The 22302-nt window shown below is 42.4% G+C and overlaps 1 protein-coding gene across 1 annotated transcript in view; it reads left to right on the forward strand.

The window, feature by feature from the left end:
- Positions 1 to 5113: 5113 nt before the first annotated feature.
- The window catches only part of cdh8 (cadherin 8), a 56736-nt gene continuing 39547 nt past the window's right edge, over positions 5114 to 22302 (forward strand). The window contains exon 1 of the mRNA XM_067248509.1: positions 5114 to 5371. Coding sequence (XP_067104610.1) covers positions 5114 to 5371 — 258 coding nt within the window. The remainder of the gene's footprint in view (positions 5372 to 22302) is intronic.

A 22302-nucleotide genomic window follows, 5' to 3' on the forward strand; every position in this document is an offset into this window, starting at 1 on the left:
TTTGCTCAAAACTCTCAACAATCTAAACATTTCAGCAATTTGTTGGGGTACATTTACATGTTTTGTAATAATTAGTATTTCACAATATTTCAGAAGATTTATGAAGAAAAAAAATCACAGTCATGGTTAACTTTATATGTGAAGAACACTGCATATTATATTTAGGGTTACTCATTTATATTACAATGGAAATATTATATCAGAACCTTAATATATCAAGTGTTACTTGCTCTACAGCAAGTGAGAGAGAAAGATAAATAAAAGCAGATAATGAGAGAGAGAGAGAAACATTAAAAAAGAGGGAAAGAGTGTGATTAAATCATTGATTTCTTACATGCTTATGATAATCACACTAAGTAAGTCAGCTGTTGTCTTATCAGTTCATGAATTCTGTCTTGTTAATCATTCATATGTGTTCCTACTGTAACCTATACTGTGTGCTAATGACAGTCAAGGGTCTATGATGCAGTATCCATGAACAGCTAATGGAAGCATTTTATCTTTGCCTTTCCCCATTCACTATAAATACAATCCTTTGACTTTCATGCCTTGGAGAGACTTTTCAACTGCCAGTGCCTTTGTTCTTGTCGAGGTGTACATTGACTCTCTCCAATCAGCTGATGGTCAAATACTTATAAACCCAGAACCTGAACTAATAGCCACACTTTTCTAGTGGAGACAAACAACAATTTCCACAAAAATAGAAAGAGAGACTCTTGGATATAGTTCTACACAAGTCTTAGCTTATGGAACATATAACCTTTCACATTTCCTCTTAACCCTGTAGGCCTTTCCATTCATCTGTTTATAATAAAGGCTGCAATAGAAGAGAAACACTAAACAATAATTTAACATAAGCTTTGGGACATTTGCTCAATATATTGATGCTTGAACTGCATCAGCAACAGCAAATACGTACACATGAATTGGCAGAGGATGGAGTAAATATCAGAAGCTTCAAAGCTTTTAAGAACTCTTAAGAAGTTACCATACTTAATTGAGTACAGTTCATATCATCACTAATTGCGATCCATCCCATTTGTGAGAGTATTTCACTGTACGGGAAACTTTTTTTTTTCTAAATCTAATGAGAGATGTTGGGCAAACATATCAATTTTTATCATTATTTCTATTTCTATCAATTACTCGACAATTACTTTGATAAATGATCATTAGGAACACTAGGGGGCTAGTGCTAATGTGACTTCAGTCGTGCAGTCATGACACTAATATTGGAGTAACAGTGGACCTAGGGCTGCACTAATACATTATGGAAGTCATTGATTTTTTATAAAGAGGTTCTCTTTCACAATTGAAAAACAGGGATGTGTGTGCCTCAGAATGTATTGGAGCTGACCATCCTCTCTGCCTAATAAAGTCTGTTCCCCCAGGCATTACTGGCAAATGTGCTCGTCCTCGTCCTCGTCAAGAGTCTCCTATGGCGTTGAACACTAGAGGGCTCTCGCCTTATCTGCACTGCAGTCATGCTCTCCCCATCTCTCTTTCTCTCTCTCTCTCTCTCTCTCTCTCTCTCTCTCTCTCTCTCTCTCTCTCTCTCTCTCTCTCTCTCTCTCTCTCTCTCTCTCTCTCTCTCTCTCTCTCAAACACACACACACACACACACACACACGCTATCCCTCTGTCTTGCTCTCTCTAGCTCTCTGTCTGTCTCACTCTGGAAAACACCACACTGCATGGAATTGACAGACCTATTATTCTACTGCACTCCACTCCACTCTCTCTCTTTCTCTGCTATATACATATTTTATTTTTGTAATCATCACTAGTACCTATTCTGGTGATAATCCAATGGGTGATGAGAAAGTCAGTTGATATAGCATAAATACAATACGTTTTGTATACTGTATTTACCTTGTGTCATTGTGTCCTTGTCAGTGACACAAGACACCGTATGGTCTTCTAGATAAGCCATTTCATTCTTTAGTTTCCAAACAGCCCTTTTGGTTTAAGTTCAGGTAATGTATTTTCCATTGGTTCTTGTTTTTCAGATGGGCTTATCAGTAGCCTATTCCTTTTATTTTAAGTAATTATGAGTATTTTCTGAGTATTTCTTATAATGTAGCCTAGACATGTGTAGTAGACAGTTAGCGATCTCTGATCAAATGGTCAATTTGTGTGCGTAGGCTACTGTATTTTGGGGGCAATCGTCCCTTGTTTAATTTACAAGGAACATTGTAGACCCGGTGCATTCATTAACTCTGCCTTTTCAAAGACGAGGATATCAAATTACGGTGTGAAGGAGTTGGCGTCATTACTCAAATGAAGTGGACGAGGGAGAAACCCATGGACAATTGTGCTGTAGACTATTTTGCCATCAGAGTAACGTAGAGTATGAACAAACTAATTAAAGTACGTATGTCGCTATTCGGTTTGATAACAAATACGTTTGCATTTGTTTGCGAATGTATGCAGCTAAACAGCCTATAGTACACGTTTGAAACACGCGACTGTTTGAGCGCTATCTTGGCGCGCGTGCATTAATTTCAGAGGCTATTGACCTGCCTCTTGATGAGCGCGGCAAAGGGGAGGCTCTTAGCGCCGCACATTTCTCCTTAGTCTCCGCCTCACTTTTCTAGTCGGCAAGCAAGCCTGTCGGAGCCTCAAGAAGTACTGCCACTCCTGCTGTTGATAAACTGTAAGGATTTCTACTCCTCTACTCAACATTTCTTTTATTCCTTTGCATCCGATTTATAAGCCTCCATTTTCGAATAGGCAATGCAATTGTAAGACATTCAACAACATTTTTGAAAACGTGAAATGCTGCAGGCATAAGGATGCAAGAGACTGTAGTAAGTACCTCTGAGATGTATTAACAGGTGCATGGATGTGAGAGGACTGAGTTATGTGCATGTTATTTACGCTACATTTCCCTTTCACTATACATCCAAAGGATCCAGAGGAAATAGTCTGCAATTGTCTGTGAATTAATGTAGAGGGATATCAGCAAGTTACCTGCTACTGTCTATAGCAGGAAACTGATGAACAATAAGAACCCTGTCTCAAATTGCACTCTGTATGCCTTTTCCCGTGTGTTTTTTTAAAATTAGTTAAATGGTTAACTTTATGACGATGGTGACAATGAGGATTCTGTGAGATGAGCCTACTTAAATTACTTAATCAAAACTTTGTAGACTAAGTCCATTTTTTGGTTTGTGCAGCAGATATTAAGTCATATTCATATCACTTTCGGATTATTATTTGTAGTATTTTCTTTTGCATTTGTCATCCGTCATTTTGCATCGCTCTTCGAGCTGACTTGCTTGACTGTAGCCGATATCTCGCGTATAGAGCAGGCTCTGTGATGCTGCGTCTCGTGCAGGGATCTGACCACTCTGAGTGGTGCTGAAACCAGTCGGTGAGTCACGCGTTGGGCTTAGTTGTTAAAGGCACCTGTCTCCGAGCGAATGCGAAGGAAATTCAGCTTCAACTGACCGTTAGTAAATGCACAGCTCTTCGATAAAATATGCTATTCCAGTCTCACATACACCAATGACATGATACCTGCCTAGACGAAATTGTAATACCAAATGGACAATGTTCAAAGCAATGTCGAGTACTTTCGATTTTTTTTTACTGTGGGCACAGCGGTCAACCATGGACTTCTTTTTTGCGTTATTGATTCAGTAAATGGTTATGCATTTCGATAGACTATAGATTTATAAATCTCTCGTTCTGACATTAACGTAAAAGTCGACCAAGCAGCATTTTGTCTACACATTATCTATATCTGTGTAACCTACTTAACTTATTCCAAAAAGCTATTGTCAGATATACTTTCTGAAATCTTCATAAGAACCCGTCTATTTGATTTTCTATTCGATCCCTGCTTGTCATTCTCAAGATCAACTTTGTTACGTGCCCGAGCCGTTTTGACATTTGCATTTGCGTGGTTTAGGCTACCATATGAATAGTATGTTTTTAAAGCTGGATTTGTGATGGCAAGTGGTATTCAGAAACCTTTTGAAATTGTCCCGAGCATACCAAGTTATAGGTGTAGGCTAGTTCGTAATTACTGCAGGATGACATGGTTATGCTGCATGGCCTTTCCTGTAGATCTCAAGATAGTTCATTCAGTCAGGAACCAAAACGTGATGTTTCTTTGTTATAGAATATCCTACCACGTAAAACTAAATAGGCAAAAGTGTAGACAACCTATCTGTATAGGAGAAATGTTGCTCATTAACCTTGAGAGTCTTATTTGAACTGGCCATTCGGTTAACTTTAAGATTTCTCAGTATGGTTATCACAGGTATTGTTGAAAATATGTCATGATCAATCATGATCACAATGAGCAGCTCTTAGAGAATTAAAGATACAAACTACAGCCCAACTAGACTTGAGTGTCTTATCAAGCTTCAATTACACTGACATGTGGAACACTGAAGTCATATGGCTAGGGTATTTGCTGAAAAGCATAATTTTAGCCAATGTACTATGAACACAAAAATTGTAAGAAAAAACATGTAATTGCGGAAAAAAAGCTTTTTAGGGTAATCTCCAGAACATCAGATTAAAGATAAGCAATCTGATGCTACAGACTGGCTCATATCAAGACCAGAGGCACACTCATTTGCCTTTGCAGTTGCAATTGTCTGATAAAAACAGATAGTCAAAGCATGGAATACACTTGCTGGTGTGTCTTGTAACAAGTAACTGACATATCCGCTAATCCTGAAATCAAAATCCCCAAAAGACGGTGAGGTTTTTCTTATATTTTTGTTCTTTTCAAATGTGCGGTGTAGCAAACCATTGATTTTCATACATGGAAATCCTGATGTTCCCCTCTCTTTGAATTATGCATTTTTCTCCTGATTTACATGATTGAAACTAGACAATCTCTGATTTTTCCCTTTCCAGGTCTTTCACACGGACTAAAAACCAAATGGATGGTCTACTGAGTAGCTCAACCCCTTACCATCGGCTATGGAGACATGCCAAGCTTCGTGAGTGACCTTTCTATCACACCATGAATGCGATCCCCAACGCTCAGAGAAGGAAGAAGTAACCTCTGTTCATTACCTAAGGAAGAGTGCTGTTGACATTGTGCAGAGGAAACAAAGTCTAGTAAAAGAAAAAGAAAGAAAAGAAAAAGATGCCAAAACGTTCAGAGGAGATGCTGGCTGAGCTGTGGACATCTCTGCTGCTTGTGTGGATTACTTGTGTTCCCTACACCTCCATGACACCCATAATCGGCCAGTCTAAAAGTTTACAGATAGCTGGTTCCACGGCAACAGCGCGTGGCCTCGTCGAAGGACAAAGAATACTGAGTCGAGCCAAGAGAGGATGGGTTTGGAATCAAATGTTTGTGTTGGAGGAATTCTCTGGACCAGATCCAATTTTAGTTGGCAGGGTGAGTACTGTAATTGTCAGCTGTATATTAAGCTTGCTTATCATGTGGAAACATTAATTCAGCTATTTGAATGCTCTTTCCATTTTTTTTTTTGAGGGGGGCTTGGGAGGGAGTAGGCATATTGGAGGAAACGAGGGGATAAACTAGATGGATCATGTGGTGTATAAGTCCACAGCTACTAAATACACTTGTAAGACATTCTGTTAACCCTTGTGTCCTTGAAACATACACACAGCACACTATGGTTAACCAGTGATGCTTTAAATTGAAACAGAATACATATTTCTGACACATTTTATATTTGACATCTACCATTTACTGTGAATTTGAGGAGGTCAGGACATTCTTATTGTTTTCATAGGGAACAGACACAGATTAAAGAGATATTTTGGAATAATTTTCCATTGTTGTCCAGTTGAAAGAGGCTTGCAGTCTAATCCGGAGGCTGCAGGCCACCTGGTACCTGGCCTGCGTAGACGAGTCAGAATCCAGGGAGGCTCGCTGGCCAGCTCAGCCAAGGCAGCTTGTTCACAGCTCATTGCAAGGACGCACCTGGGGAGCACAAACCTGGCAGCCGTTTTCCGTTACCCAACCATTCTGGCAACACCATAGGCAAGAGAATAGGCCGCAAAGATAATATTTGACACTGCAGTAATGTGATTCACAAATATTGCTTTGTAGTTGTCTGTCTAGGTTTATGATGTCTTTATTTATGGTTCCCATTATTTATTGTTCCCTAGAGTATTTTGATGTTTATAGGTATTTACTGCTACTCATTCAAGAGGAGTTGGTGTGATAGGGCAGAATTTTTATTTGACTGGTCTGGGTACATATATTATTCCCTGTCCCAATACACATTGACAACTCCATTAAAATGTGACAGAGGCCATGTACAGGTCTTTTTGTATTGTTGTATCACACCATTTCTTATCGTAGGTTCCTTGATACACATGCAGCCTTTTCTCTTCAAAATGCATGCAGTAGGACCCGCCTGTTCGAAATAGTGATGCCTTAACAAAGAAAACCTTTTTAAATTTCTAGTTCAGATATATACTGTGTGATCAGATACCAAATGCCACTATTTGATAAATATTCTGGGTAAACATTACCCAAGCCTTACCCTAACCAGAGGTGTGTTATGCCAAAGCTTTACCTAACCTAAGCACATCAGTTCAATGTTTCATGCACTGTTTACTGAAGCTTTCACGGAAGATACATCTTTTGAATATTGCAATCCTAGGAGTTGGTAATGATAGTGTTGACATGCAATTTGGGTCAGATGGCTCTCAGTTTGGCAGCATGTCCCCAAACATAATCACTTTGTTTCAGTGCAAAATGGCATAGAGTCTTATTAATTAAACATACATTCTCATGCGGTATTTACACCTGTGTTTTCCCAATACCATACAAACACAGAAATGTTAAGTGCATCATTATTATTTCAAGAGTCTTAATCAAGAAGTCTCTGTCAGGTGCTACAATGGCTTCTCATCTGGAGGCAGAGACAAACAGATATTGTACCGGTGTGATCTTCTCCTAGGTATACATGTAGCTCCAAATGAGATTGATGCAGCTTTTGGCTAGTGCATAGCCCGCTCCATTGGATTCACAGTTGGAGACAGTGCTCCAGTTAGCTTCAGTAGGCGATATGACTACAATGGCCCTTGCTGTATTCACAAAGAAAGTTTAATTTAAGCTTTAATTTGTGATTGAAGGACTGTTGCCTTTTTTAAACGTTTTCACTTGATACAAGTAAAATGTGTAATTGAAGAACATTAATTAGCTTGTGAAGGTTAGGGAATGGTTCCAAGGAGGAGAGTTATAGGTTGAGGGAGGATATGTCTTGTATTTGAGACACAATGTTGATGAACTGCATTTTCTACAAGGTTAAGTACTCTCAAGCATGCCTGGCAAATCACAGATAAGTTTGTGTTACAGCTTGATGGCACAGTGTTGGTCTCTCTCTCTCTCTCTCTCTCTCTCTCTCTCTCTCTCTCTCTCTCTCTCTCTCTCTCTCTCTCTCTCTCTCTCTCTCTCTCTCTCTCTCTCTCTCTCTCTCTCTCTCTCTCTCTCTCTCTCTCTCCCTCCCTTATGCTTAATTAAAAAATGAATCAAAAGGGAGTGGGAGGTGTGATTCAAATGGGTCATTCACATTCATTTTTTTTCTGCGGTGTTGCCTGTGGTTGTGGGTTGAAAAACCTCAAGCCAAGATTACACTCATTCCATCCTTTACGTTTTATTGCTTGGCACTCTGATGTTTAATTATAAATTTATCTCCTGTCTTGTCAGCAGTGGAGTTACCCTGCACATCCGGCTGCCACTGGGAGGAGAACATTAGCATACACCCAGGCGCGAACTCAGGAGGGGCAAGGGTGTGTTGGTGTGTGTCAGTGTGTGTGCATTGTTCCGCGTGCACGTGCACCCGGATGTGTGTGTGTGTTAAAGATGGTCACCCGGCGTGACAGTGCGCTCCTTTGCTGTTCTTTATAGCGCCTCATTCTGACACAGTGATTCAGTGAGCCGGATCTGCGTCGGTGGCTGTCAGTCCTGTTGGAGTGGAATGCACTACCTGTTAAAGTGGAGCTGAGGAGACAGCTGTGAAAAGCTTGTTGCTGGGATGTACTGTAGACCAGCGCCGTGTTGGAGGGATTTTAGGATCACTCATCATGAACGCGGCTAACAGATGAGTGAAGGCAGGTGCGGGGTTATATTTAAAATAGCGGAACATCTTGTTCATGTTGCACACTGATGTTGCAGTAAAGTGAGACAGGGATGTGTACAGCTTGTGTTTGCTAGTCCTGTCTTTTCCCCACTTCTTTTGGCAAATTGTGTTTGGCAGAATATTTCATACAGGATGCCACTAAAATGATCTAAATGTTTTGTTTTGGTATGTACATTGGTGGGATTACATTTAATCAGGATCTGGATGTTGTTTTTTTTGCAAGCCCAGCTGCCTTATTAACTTTCACAATGTGTAGCCTTTATAGAGTGAACATTAATTGAACAAATCGCTGCTCTTCCCAGTGAAGGGAAATTAGATTGTGTTTACTTTAAAGGGAATCCGATTTATGATGATGTCAGAATGTACAGTAGGCCTATGTCTCTGAAGCTGTTGCTTGTCTTTCCCTGATTCTAGGATATCATTTGGTGTACGTGTGGGAGAATGGGTGATGACAGAGCTCTTTCTTCTCATTGTCGTGCAGATGCACAGAAACGAGATGAGTCTCTGACTGATCCCTCGTCTTATTGTCCGAGGCTTTTATCATCGATACTGTTGTATGTGTTTTTTGACAAAGAGAATTGATAATACTCTATTCATATTCAACAATTCACACTGAAGTACGCAATTGTACAGGCTGACAGTAATTCAGATGGACGACAGCTTTGATTATTTATTCAGCAAAGGAAAATGGGTATGTCTTTAGAAATATATATACTCTTGCATGTGTGTGAGGAAGACAACTGTTATAATGTTCCAAACAGCCCTTTGACAGTGTGAGAATGAGCTGCTGGATATGGTATGAATACTATAGTAGATTTCCGTTACACATTAAAAGTGTGGGTCTAGATTTCCTACACTCTGGTTCCTACTGATTCTCACAGTTGTTTTTCATTCTTCAGAATAGAGACTCCATAGCCATAGCTACCAAACTGTCTTGACCAGCATGTCGGACTCAAACTTCCATGAAAACCTTTTGGAAGCTTGAGATATTCTGGTATTCATCTGAAAGTATACATCAGTACAGTGTAGAGATATTAGCCTCAATACCAGTGCCATAAGGTACTGTGTACTTGTCAGTCGTGGTGGATTGGCTTCCTTTCAGTGTGTGATGGGGTGATTAAAGTGAGTGGGACTCTTGAGCCTTGGAAATCCTGCCCTCAGGGACAATAGAGTGGGGGTTGGCGGTGTTAAAGTTCCGCGGTGCGTTTGACTTCAGCAATGCGTGGCGGCGAGACTGGCCTGCTCTGGGAGCTCGGTGCCGAGGCCGACAGCTTCATCCAGGCAGGAGCTTCCTGACGACAGGGGGGTTTAACAGATCAAAGATGTCTCTCCCGATCCCCCCACGATTTAGCCTTGTCAATGAAGGCTCTGATCTGAGACGATCGCACGCGTTAATCTGCATTTTCTTAGGTTAGGAGGACGGGGCAGGGGCAGGCTGGAGTGGATATCGAGTGTTGATTGATGGATGGGGAAGGAGCGTAAACCAGAGTATTAGTTGACTTCTCACTAAGGATTGATAGCAGCAATGAGATGGACATTTTACACAGAGGCGGAGCGGAAAGTCCTAAAATGACGCAAACGTACCCTGATTACGACAACAGAATGGTGCCTACTGCCCCGGAAAGTCTCTCTCTCTCTATTTATCCCTCTTTCTCTCTCTTTACTTTGTGAAACATTCCGTCTACCTTCTGCTAGTAGTATATATCACAAGGTCTTTATATCACTGGACCATGGCCGCTGTCCCTCTCTCTCTCTCTCTTGGTAGCTGCAGTGGCTGTAATAAAACACTGGGCCAGAGCAGGGAGCCCTGATTGAGCTGTGGGATCACATTAGTGCTTCCTTGGAAGACCTTGACAGGTTGTCTATGGCCCTATGTTGTTGTCTTGCTTCCCATTAACAAGGTTTGTGTGTACGTGTGTATGTGTGTGTGTGTGTGTGTGTTTGGTGGACTTGGAGGAACATAGACTAAAATGATCTTGAAGCAGATCTTAGAACAGCACCAGGGTAATGATATGAGTTTAGGTACACAAGTTGTGTTTGGAGTTTTCCAGGCTCTGCACTCCATTCATGGATTGCGTATGTGGAAAGTGTATGCTGCATGCACCCGACATAGCCCACAATCAATGACAGCAATTTGACATAACAAAAATGCAGTATGGATCGTCCAAGACTTAGACGATTAACCCTAACCAGCTCTTGAAGGGAACTGATGGTTGGAGATTTCCTCCAGGAGATTCTTGCATCTTCTTGCATTCTTGCATACACGTAACCTAAATAGCACTAACTCTGCTGTGTACGCTAGGCTTTCAGTGTTACACTGTAGACTTAGGTAAGCAGTGAAGACACAGACACTCAGTCTTGCTGTTTACCACGTCCTGTTGTGTCATAAAAAATGTATATAAGGCAGGATCACATTGAACGAATGCAGGATTTCTCTCTCTCTCCGCACCTCTCTCTCTCTGTTTCTCAGTGTCTCAGTCTCTCCCCTTCTCTGTCTCTCTCTGCTCCTCTTTCTTACACACACACACACACACACACTAAAACAGCATGCTCGCAGACAAGACTAAGAGCCAGCGCACCTTTGCTGTACAACAATGACCCTGAGGTGTTACCTTTATGGGCACTCTTGGGAAATGACACACACACACACACACACACACTTGCATTTACAAGTGCACACAGATACACCCACACCCATTCACACACAAGGCTTGGCCATGGAATCGACAATCTATCCTTTCATTGTTACCCTTGCACAATGGCCACAGCGTGTGTACCCACCAGACAGACTACTAGAAACAGGAGGAAGTCTTCAAAATGCAGGAGGCTCTGAGAATTACAGCAGGGCAATGAAGCAAATAATCACTCTGCATGCACCATATATCAATTAGATTTTTTTTTGTTTTAGCAGTAGAACCATTACATGAACTTGATGGAGTTCCTTTGCGTTAGGACTGCATGATTCATACGCCAGTGTTTACTCTTTTGCAAATAGATAATTTAAGCTTTAAAAAAACGTTTAAAGGTTGCTCTTGGCTGCAAGCAAAACTTGGGATCCATGGATGACAAGCCACTTTATGTTACACCCTCTGGCACCCCAGTCTACATTTGTTCTATTACAAACTCTTCTCGTGAGTGCGCCCGTGTTTGTGTGTAAATGTGTGCGTCTCACTATGTCAGTCTCTGTGTTTCTATATATATGGTTGTGATTAGCTTTCCCTCATCAGTGTCTGTGAGCTGGTAGCCATGGTAAACCTGTTCTTTAGTGACTGAGCTGGAACTTCCTGCCTGGCCTGGCTACTCTGCGGAGGTGGAGGGTTTAACCGCCAAGCGGGGCTGCCTGGCTTGCTGCCCCGAACTAACGCTCCAACTAATCATTGGAATTAAGCAGTTCACCTCTAATGCTTGGCTTGAGAATTGCTTTGGGTAATTTTGTCCTTTTTTAAGGTTGGTTTGCTCTACATACAAGCAACATAGCCAACCGCTTACTGAATTTGAATGGGCTTGCTGCTCTGTAATCTCACACTCTTTTCATTGACGTTTCAATCGTTTCTGATTTGTTTCCCAATATTTTCTTGGATCTAGAGTCCTTTAAATTTTCAATGCTCTAAACATCCACATTTGTTCTTCAATGTCTCTTTGTGGCATATAAATAGCGACGTGATCGTGGTTTCAGACCTCTATGGATTAATGTGCATGAATACAGAGGCCATGTACAACAACACTGGGCACACACCACCACTTATCCCTCAATGAGGTTACAATTATTCAAATCTGATTATTCAAATCTGAGATTATAATGAGCTAAAACCTACTAATTGGCCTATGTCTCTGTCACAGTTCATCACGACAGGCCCCTCCTAACAGAGCCAGTATTTGGTAGGGTAGCTACAGTAGATGTTTGGCTCTCCTCTCCCCTCTTCCTCTCCTACGGATGGCCTAGCAGCCTGTGTCTGTGTGGAAACTGTGTAGAGCTCCAGGCTCCAGCAGGAGGCTTATCCCCACGCCTCTCTTCCCATACTTCTCCCAGAAGCCAAACCGGGACTGCAGAGTAATCTTGTTAAGAATGGATGTTGTTATTGTGTGACTTGATGTGCATTTGGCTTCACGGTTAGCAAGGAGCACACGTGGGCTGGGGACAGAAGACAATAGAGGCAGGGGGTGGGAGGACAGGAAAACCTATTTCTGGGACTTAAAAGATGACAGTCCTCAGCCCTTCTTCTCTCCCCCTTCTTCAACACCCCCCCCCCCCCCCCCACGCTCAACCTTTCGCACCAAAATAACAACAAAGTAGGAGACATAAACCGTGAGGTGACATTTGCTTGAAGAGCCTTGTCTACACCAGTCTCTAGTATTGGAGATGATAGTAATCGTGGTGGATGGAAAGAGGGGAGTGTGCTAACCTTAATCTATGTTATGCTGCCATGGTGGGCTATTAAAGTAGGAAAAAGGGAGGGAGAAAGAGTCCATAAACAATCAATGGGCCGTGTTGTCTCATGCCACCATCCCAGAAAGCACTCAGCTTCCAACAGGCTGGGGCTCTGAACTTTATCGCTAATTAATTATTTCTGTTCAATAATCCTTTTTCTTTTTTTGTGTGCAAAAAGTATAAAAAGAAATCTCAGCAAAATATTGGCTGAGCACGGCTAACCTCAAAGGGCATCAGCACCCGACACTAAACTCTACGCAGGCTTTAGTCATTAGCCCTTTTCTTGCACAAACTCCTATCTGAGGACAACATATTCAATAACAGATCCAAAACATATTTGCATCACCACGGCACACACAGGATTCCAACACGAAATCTCCTAAAATGAAGATTAACTGTAAACAAATGGAATGAATCTACATCCTGGCGGCCACAAACAGTAACACAGCTGATATGTGTGAAACCGATTGCTAGATTTGTTCAGATATTTAATCTATTCTTTTCTTCCAATGGATCGGTGTGCGGGCTTGAGGGGTGTCCATGAAAAATTCAGAAGTTGTAATATAAAATCCTGATGAATCATGAATGCTTAAATGAAATCTGGACTGAGCAAGTAGGTTGAAATTGCTATCCAAGAACAATATTATCTTTGTAATCTATCAGTTGTATGCGTAAAGTCAGCATCTCTGTTTTAAGACACATGAAACCAAAATGAGATGGATTACAGGAACGCCAATGAGCAAAAAACAATCAAAATGCTTTGTGAAGGAAATACAATGTTATCCAAGTTCTAACAGTGTGATTTATATGTTATTCTTTTCATTGACAGATGTGGAAATGCAGAAATATCTAATACAATTATAAATAATCCTGCCCCTCCATGTTTTAGTGAAATAGATATTTCGGTTGTTTAAAATTGTAAATAATAGTCTAAAAAGCTAAACATTTTCCAAAGTTACTAAGGTTAACGGTCTGATTTAGGATTTTGTAACATCATACTACACTACAGTATCCTGAAGTAGTCTGAAACCCTGTACACCTGAGTCGACTTACTGTCTTTTAGCTAACATGAAATTGAGTCGAAGAGGGAGCAGATGGCAAAGTATTGAACCTTGGTTTCTAGCACTTAAATTCAACCATATTTTCAAGCAAGACAACCTTGGCTATATTTACGGACCACTTCCTTGCAACTTTTTCCGAGAATATACCCCTTGAATAGTCTCATTGTACCATGGTAAGATGAACTGTAGATGTGTAGCTAAACTGCATGTCACAGGTACCTCAGGAAACATGTACCTTTCAGTTGTGGTGGGATTGGTACTGCATGACTCAGTATCTTTATAAAGATCACAGCAAGACAAACCACAAACTGACTGTAAACTACAGCCGGATCGATGGAGTGACGTGGGCCTCTCTCTTCAGTTCTGTCTTGCGCTTGTGCCTCTTATTCTCTCTCTCTCTCTCTCTCTCTCTCTCTCTCTCTCTCTCTCTCTCTCTCTCTCTCTCTCTCTCTCTCTCTCTCTCTCTCTCTCTCTCTCTCTCTCTCTCTCTCTCTCTCTCTCTCTCTCTCTCTCTCTCTCTCTCTCTCTCTCTCTCACTCGCTATCTGTCATTGTCTATTTTTTTGTTTTTGAGAATCTTCTCATGGTCCCTCTTTATGCTATATCACCAATGCTAAGAAAGGCTATGTTTATACTACATTTCCTTAATACACGTGTGTGCACACGCATACACACAAAAATTAGATCATCTCATGTTGTCTTATCACTGTATTCATGGAGACTGACAGTGTGCTCAGGGAAAATTTTAATGTCAGAGCTTGTATCTGTTCCAATGACCTTTTCCTTTTGTTGATGTGCGCCGTTTTCATAAATACCCTACTGATATCCTAGGATGTGTAATTATGCTGCTACAGCAACACACAGCCTTTTCCTTCGTTTTCAGACAATGGTCAAGCCTCCTACCCACCTGGAGATGGTAGGGCTGGGGGGGGGGGGAGCGGCTAACTCCAGTAGTGTCTGTGTTTGATTTGCTCTGATACCTGTCACAATATCTTCTGCTCCTCCACACTTCTCCCAGTGTTTGATAAAGACTTCAGACAATATTCTTCCCATTCAAAGCAAGTATCATCACAAACGCCTCAGTGTCTGCTGAGTCCCACTCCCAGCTTGTTGAGCTCCATGTGCAACTTTATCAGGTTAGGAATCAGCCGAGGCTTTGTAGGTACATGCATCCTACCTTGTACTGGATAATAAGACTGGCTGACAACATCTGATTGTACAGTGGATAGGATAGAAGCAAAGGCAATTAACAGAGGTTATGACTACCTACAATTTCTACTGAATTATTCATCGCGGCTGCTTTTCCTTTGACTTCCTCTTGGTAATAATGTTTATCCAATCTAATCTGACACTTCTTACCGAAAATACCATTCTCAGAGAAATGCTTGAGGATGCATGTACAAATCACCTCAAGGTACTTCTAAATGGATTATGTTCAACCCAACAACTCAATGATAATATTTCTTAGGTGGGAAGGGGGTGGGGGGACTTAGTGTATGTCACTATGGATCAGGAAAGAATGGGGGTAGATCTCCATAGTTGGATTATCCTACACTACTTGCTAACATTTACAATGCAGGGGAGAAGGGATTCCATCCTTTGTTGCATCACTGGCTGTGAGAGTGTTGCATGCCAAAGGTTTTTTTTGGTGCATATGTAATAGGATCCCACTTTCTATGCACTAGCTTTGCACTTGTCGATAAGGATCACGCTCTGCAGGTTGGCCTACTGGGATTAGGGCAGAGGCGTTTGATCTGAGAAACGGAGAGAGGGGAAACTGGGTTTTGCATAAAAATCTCAACCCCACAGAATCCAATTGAGAAGGGCTGTGTCAGCTGCTTGGAGGTAGCGTCACATGCCTCTGCAGGAGTCACTGGAGGTACAATGTGTCCTTAGGGGGCAGGAATTGTTGTTCACTATCACAATGTAGGATAGTGACAACAGCTGTATGGATCCAAAATGATGAAAACCACACAAGCACACTCACAAGCGTGTACTCCCCCCCCCCCCACACACAAACACACACACCCACCCCCCCACACACACACACACACACACACACACACACCCACACACACACAAAAACCCAAGCAACAGGATGGGAACGCTACAGATCCTCGGCCGATAACCGTAATGTGGCTCAAATAACACCGGCCCATCAGAGTGCGTCCGAATCTGAACGGCTCATCACACAGGAAACTAAGTTCTTTCTCCCTTATCGTCTGAACGCCGTGCCCAGCCCCAGCTGATAACAATAGCGTATCCTGGAGTGCACTGGAAGAGCAGCTCTCAGGGTCCCTCTGGTCAGAGAGACGAGCGAGCGCCCACACGGCCAACACAGAGAGCCCAGGGCCTGGGTGTGCCAGTTACTTAACATAATTGCTACTAATGACCATTAGGAGTTTGGTTTTCACCCTCGGGGGGCTACAGAAAAGGCCTTTCGTCTTATCAGCTGATTAGAGGCAAATCGAGGGGCCAGATCCTGCATGTTAAGTAAACGGGGGTCTAAAACGTGTTGGAATACCAGGGGAAGGGCTAATGATGCAGCTAGCTTAGAGTCCATTTCAGCCATAATGCTCCCACCCCCCCTTCCTCCCCCCCACCTCCATCCTCCTGCACATATGGAAAGGCTTACAACTTAAATTCCCTTCACTTTTGCTTCTGAAATTACACCCCACCCAAAAAATATTAATTAAAAAAAATTATAAATGCTTAAGACTTTCCTTCAAATTCACAGTCTGGACTTTTGTGTTACTGTTTTCTGCATCTGAAATGCTGATGGCACCAATGTTGGTTTCCATTCTCTCTGAAATCATTTGCATATGTAGATGAACAAACCGATATGGATCTCTCCCCTTCTCTCTCTCTCCAATAAACATTTTGCACAGCAATTTGCCAAGCAAGTAATTACTTATTGACAGAGGGATATTATTGAGGGAAATTTGAATATTATGAGCTGGAAACCAACAGTGTCTAAAAAAAAATTTCCCCTGTCATGGCATGGTAATGGTGAATGTAAAGAGAACTCTGTCATTCAGCTCTGTGTTATTTCATGGAAGTTCACACACTCCTGGTGATCACGCCAGTTAGCGCTCCCTCCACCTCCCTGTTTAGTTGCTGTGTGGGTTAGCGAGAGTGCATTTTAATGACTCACAAACCGTGCGGTGAATATGATTTGACTCCCTTTAAATGCATTTGATTTTCAAGTATATTTAAATTGCAGAGCCTAATGATATACAGCACACCCAACCAATTTTTTCTTTTTTTTTCTTTTTATGTCACTGGAATTCCCAGTGGGATGTTTGTCCCAACCAAATTCTGTGTAGCAACCTACTGGGTAGCATGTCGGCGGAATAGTTGTAATTGCAACGGATTTACACCTGTTTGCAATGCCTTTGGGAATGGGTAGGGTTTTGTCCATCGTGCTAAAGGCTATTTCATTTTGGAGCCTACATAGTGTGCAATGATGGCTCTCATCCAAGGAAACTCAAACCATCCATCCCAACAGCACTGCAACCCCTTTAACCTTGAGAGTCACAAAAGTCAATAAGCAATTAATACCCCTTAACCCCGTCCCTATGCTGTATGAATGGGACACGCCAGGGTCATTCCATAATTAGGTCTATCTTATTCATAATTATCCACCGGAGAACTATTCCCTATGTCTGCAACAGCACCTAATTGCCAAAACATATTTTCTTTATGTTTGCGTCAGCTTCCATCCTGCCCTCCTTTAATATCACCTATCCCATGAGTGTGGCACCTAGAGGAGGAGGAGGAGCAGTAGAGGAGAAACCGCATGAAGCTGCATTTTCTTCCCCAGTAATCGAATAGCTCAAACAAGGTTCCATTTTTCTTCATCTCTGTGGGACCATAGGACCTATGAACAGAACTAGACACCTAAAGAAGGCACCGCAGAACACAATTATGATTCCAATATAGTCTTGTAGAGAAAATGTAAACAGATAGCCAGGCAACAAAGCTGCCCACTACTGTCCCAAAAGACTGGTAATAAAGTAGAATAGATGTAATAGTCGAAGAGCCTTTTACCCCCTGTCTTTTTCTCGCCACAGAAATTGAAAACAGTGGGCCTGTTATACACTGCAGGGATGAGAACAGGGGGATACTCTCTAGATTTATGAGGGTTGGGATGACAGTTAAGGGGGGGGATTTAGCTAGAGGCGTTAATGCGGTTTGTAAATGAAACCTAATGTATGAGTATTGATAAGTATAAATAGAGCTCTTCGGAGCAGGCATGCCTCCTCTCCAATACAATAACTCTATGCGTTTTGTCACAGGCTTAATTTCAGAGTGGTTAACCGCCACGCTTGCAGGGAGACAAACAACATTCTCCCTCCAGATATCTCAACAAGAGCAAATTGGTGGCAAACTTTGATTTGTGTGAGCGGGTGTTGTATATTGGCAAATGGAGAATTCTCGCAGGCAAGATATTTTTATCTCCATCCATTTTTTGGTTCTCTTTCCCTCCCCCTGAATATTCTGTTTGTTGCGTGTACTGTCTTGGGGCTGGCATTTGTTTAAAGTCTGATTTTGTTTTCCTTTATACTTCAGTTCTTATGGCCAATGCACAAAATATACACAAACACACACACACACAAAGGGAAGGAGGCATTAAAGTGTAATTCAAAGTTAATGTTCAACAAAGTGCAACACTTTTGTTGTGCTCTTGGCTTTTTGGAGAAAGAAACACTGACCCTGACCACGCAACTGCAAAGCCTGAGCCTAACCTAACATAAGTGACTGCACTGCATATGCATTAATAAGCATTAGTGTTTTGTGTTGGGGAAAAACAAAACAATTTATTACTAACTGAGGGAGTATCTCCTCCTTTAATCTCGGAAACTCTCTCTGCGTTTCTACTATTGTCTTTTCTCTTCAACTTGCTCCTCCCTTTTGTCTCTTTTACTTTTCTCCTCTCCGCCGTTGTGTTCCTCTCTTCCCCACCCCTGTCCTCTCCTCCACACCCCTTTTCATTTCTTTTCTTCTCCTTTCTGTGTTCCTTTCCTTTCCTGCCAGACAATATGACTGAACTGTCTCAGAGAGGCGCAGGAAGCCACTGTAGAACTAGTCATCTGTCTGTTTGACATTGACACTGTCGAAAATGTCCTCCGGCAGCAGCTTTCTCTCAGAGCTGGAGTGAGATGGTGTTAGTTGCGGCGGTGTCATGCCCTTTCTTCTGCCATCGTTTCTTTCTCCAGGTCTGCCTGGTTGTCTCCCTGTATCCAGCCTCCTTACCCTCTGTCTGTCTGTTCTTTCTTTCTTTCTTTCTTTCTTTTTTTCACTTACTCACCTGCACACTCCCTCACTCAGTCACTCACCCCCTCACTTGCTAACATCATTCTTCCTCCCCACAGTGTCTTTAAAGCAACATTAGAGCTCGCTGGTTCCCAACAGTACAACTCGACTCTTACTGGAAGTCTAGTGCACGGTGACCCAGTTGGGTGGACAGGAACTGCACTCGTAATGGTGTCTAGTTACCCTGGTCATGAACAGGCGGTGTTAAACAAGCGCTAATCAAAAGGGCCCAGGGTGTGAGTGACAGCATCAAAGCAGATGTAGTATACGGGAGGGAACTCTCCAACTTTCAGATTCCCTGCAATTAAGTGTGTGTGGAGGGAAGAAACACATGCTGTGATGATTTCTTTGGCAAGATGCAAACAACATAACCCCTTCTAGATGCGTCTGTTGAGTTTGTGTACATTCTTCCCAGGCCCCAGGAGGGCCCGGGAAGAGGAGAGAATTAAAAAGGACGAGTGGGAGCTGAAGGGTGGAGCGAAAAAGGAGATGTATTTTCACACAATTATTGTTGGGGAGTCTTTTTAGCGCCAGCATTTACAGCGTCGGGCAAGTGAAGCACCTCCTCAACAAACATCTTCCTGTTATATGATTACAGGACACCTCAAACAAAGAGGATCTTGGACCAGAACTCTGGCTTGCATTCAGAAATTTATTCATATTCTCTGACACGTTTTCGGGGGGGTTATGTCCATCTACACGACATAATTGACATGCTTTTAAATGCAAAATATTTTCTTAGATAAACTGCAAAATCATCACCTCCCAACGCCTAGTGAAGAATGTATCCATCCATGTCGGTATTCCAGGTCATTAGATTGTGCCACCCTGCTTCTGTGTATGTAAGCACTTTTCGAAGCATCTGGAGTGACTAAATGGATATTGGAGGCTGTTGTTGGGGCCCAAGCAATGTTGGACAGTGGTGGAGATTGATGAGTGTTTGGGTGCTTTCCCTGTGACCCCTCCACATCTGGTGGGAACAAAGTCAGGCAGGTGTGACAGCCAGCATCCATCTCCTAGTCAGGGGTAATAGGGAGGGGGCACCCATACACGCCCAATACCCCCCTACCCCCTCACCCTCCATCCTTTCCTCCAGCACTCATCCTCCAGCACTCACACAAAAGCACACACACACACACACACACACACACACAAACACATGTATGCACACACACACATGGCTAGATGCACACTGCCAATACTTGCTTGGATGGCAACCTGTGCTTGTCTTTTTTTTTTTGTCTGATTATGAAAGACAAATGGCTTGTCTGAATTCCACATTTGTTTGCCTTGCACCTGGCTGGGAAAGTGGCCGCACCACGATTGCAAAACTCTTGTTGTTTAAATACACACCACCACTCTTCCCATAGCACATCTGGGCCATCTATCATTCCTGCATTTTTTTGTCAAATATTAGCATGATAAAACAGGGCCTGAATCTCTTCCTCTTTTATCAGTAGCATATGACTTAGTATTTAGTAGTATGTTCATTTGTTGCCATTTCAGAGGGAGCAGCTAAATGCAGTCATGCTGTAGTCACCAATGTACCAGAGTCAGTAGTGTGTGCTGCAGAGCCACGTTGAGCGTTGTTACTGTGGAGCCATGGGTTTCAGGGCCTCACTGGCATGGAAAATCCCCCATGAGCCTCTGCTCTGATGTAAATCACAGGTGGGGGGGGATTTGAGGCTGGCTGACTCACCGGCACTGTGCCGTGAAATCTCTATTGACACTAGCGATGGACGATCCCAGGAAAGGACAGGTGAAACAGCAGACAGGAGACACGGAACATTTCTGAAAGTCACTGTCCCTGTATCCTACTCACCTACCTGACAGATTGCTGCAGTAAGATGGTTAAAGACTACTACTGTCTCTCACACACACACACACACACTCCACCCACATCCACTCTGGCTTTCATTGTCATGTTTGCCGCATTGAGGATCCAGTTCCTTTTTTTGACACAGATGTAGCTGGTTTGCATGGTTAAAAAAAGAACTCCTAATTCACCTGCTGGTTCTTACATTTACAATACCCCAAAGGCCTAACCTGTTTTCAGACTTTCTGTTCTGTAACCTTTTAACAGACAAATATGATTTAATTTTTTTTCTTATAGATTTTGATAGGAAAGATGAACCATGCGGGGTAACTTTAAAATGAGCAGATGGTAACCAGGGAAATGGGTTATAAGAAGCAATTTCCATGTTCATCGCCTCTTGGTCCTTGGGGGGAAATAAATGACTCCAACTCCGAGCATTATGAACATATTTAATTGAACTTAATATGGATTGCTGTGTTGCCCCCCAAAATAGAGCATTTTATTTGCCTTTTCAGGACCCTGTCTGTACGATAGTTGTTTGAGTGGTGCACTGAGTTACAAAAGTTCACCCATTTCACTAAAGGGTAATGTTATGTAATCCTGAGAGCTCCATACTGTATGGTGTTATTGTCTTACTGTGCTGTACTGCGTCTTAGAAGTACAATGCTAATGCACTGCGATGACTGGGCCTGGAATAAGGAGGCTTGGAGGCAAAACAGAATACCTGTGCTGTCTTCAGAAGAAAGCGAGGGTGATGACTCTCTTTTCTCCAATTCCTCCTTATTTCTGTGTTTTCAGCAGTGTAAAACACACTCACCACACACTCACACACACACACACACACTCTACACACACACACACACACACACACACACACACACACACACACACACACACACACACACACACAGGCATGACTTACACAGCCAGCACTTCAACTTGTAGTTGCTGTCCAGCGTGAGGTGATGTGACATCTTAAAACACGGCCTTGTGTAATTTTACATTCGACAAGACATCTGCGTCAACGATGCTGCCTGACTCAGGGGCCTCCTCGGCCTCCTGGCCATCTGCAGGGAGCTGCCAGGCGACGATGTGAAGAGCTGTAATTGTCACTGCTGCAGCCACATATTTTCTAATCCCAAGAACAATGAGATTGGGCTGTTATTTGCTTGTCTAATGATACTCAGGAACACCAAGTCTCTTAGTAAGGTAGAATGTGAGGAAAGACGGGAATTATGTAGCTAATGAAACACCATCCATTTGATAAATAATTTAAAAAAAAATATCCAGCCTAAATGTTCAGAGAAGAGCTCAATGAAATTATTAGATATCGTCTTACAATTTCACTTTGGACATGAAAATACCCAGAATGATTGATTTAACTGTCCATAGGGCAACGGAAACACAATTGTCTAACATAGCTCACACAGAAGCTCTTTTTAGCACCAAGAACCTGTCCAACTGCGACAATTGTCTCTAAAATTGGTTCATTTGTGAGGTCTCAGGTTGAAAACAATGACTCTGACAGCTGATCAGGCACCATGGAGCACATCTGCATGAAGAATAAGCCCCAAAGAAAGAATCATGC

The sequence above is a fragment of the Osmerus mordax genome, chromosome 13 (genome assembly GCF_038355195.1).
Source record: "Osmerus mordax isolate fOsmMor3 chromosome 13, fOsmMor3.pri, whole genome shotgun sequence".
NCBI classification, from domain to species: Eukaryota; Metazoa; Chordata; class Actinopteri; order Osmeriformes; family Osmeridae; genus Osmerus; species Osmerus mordax.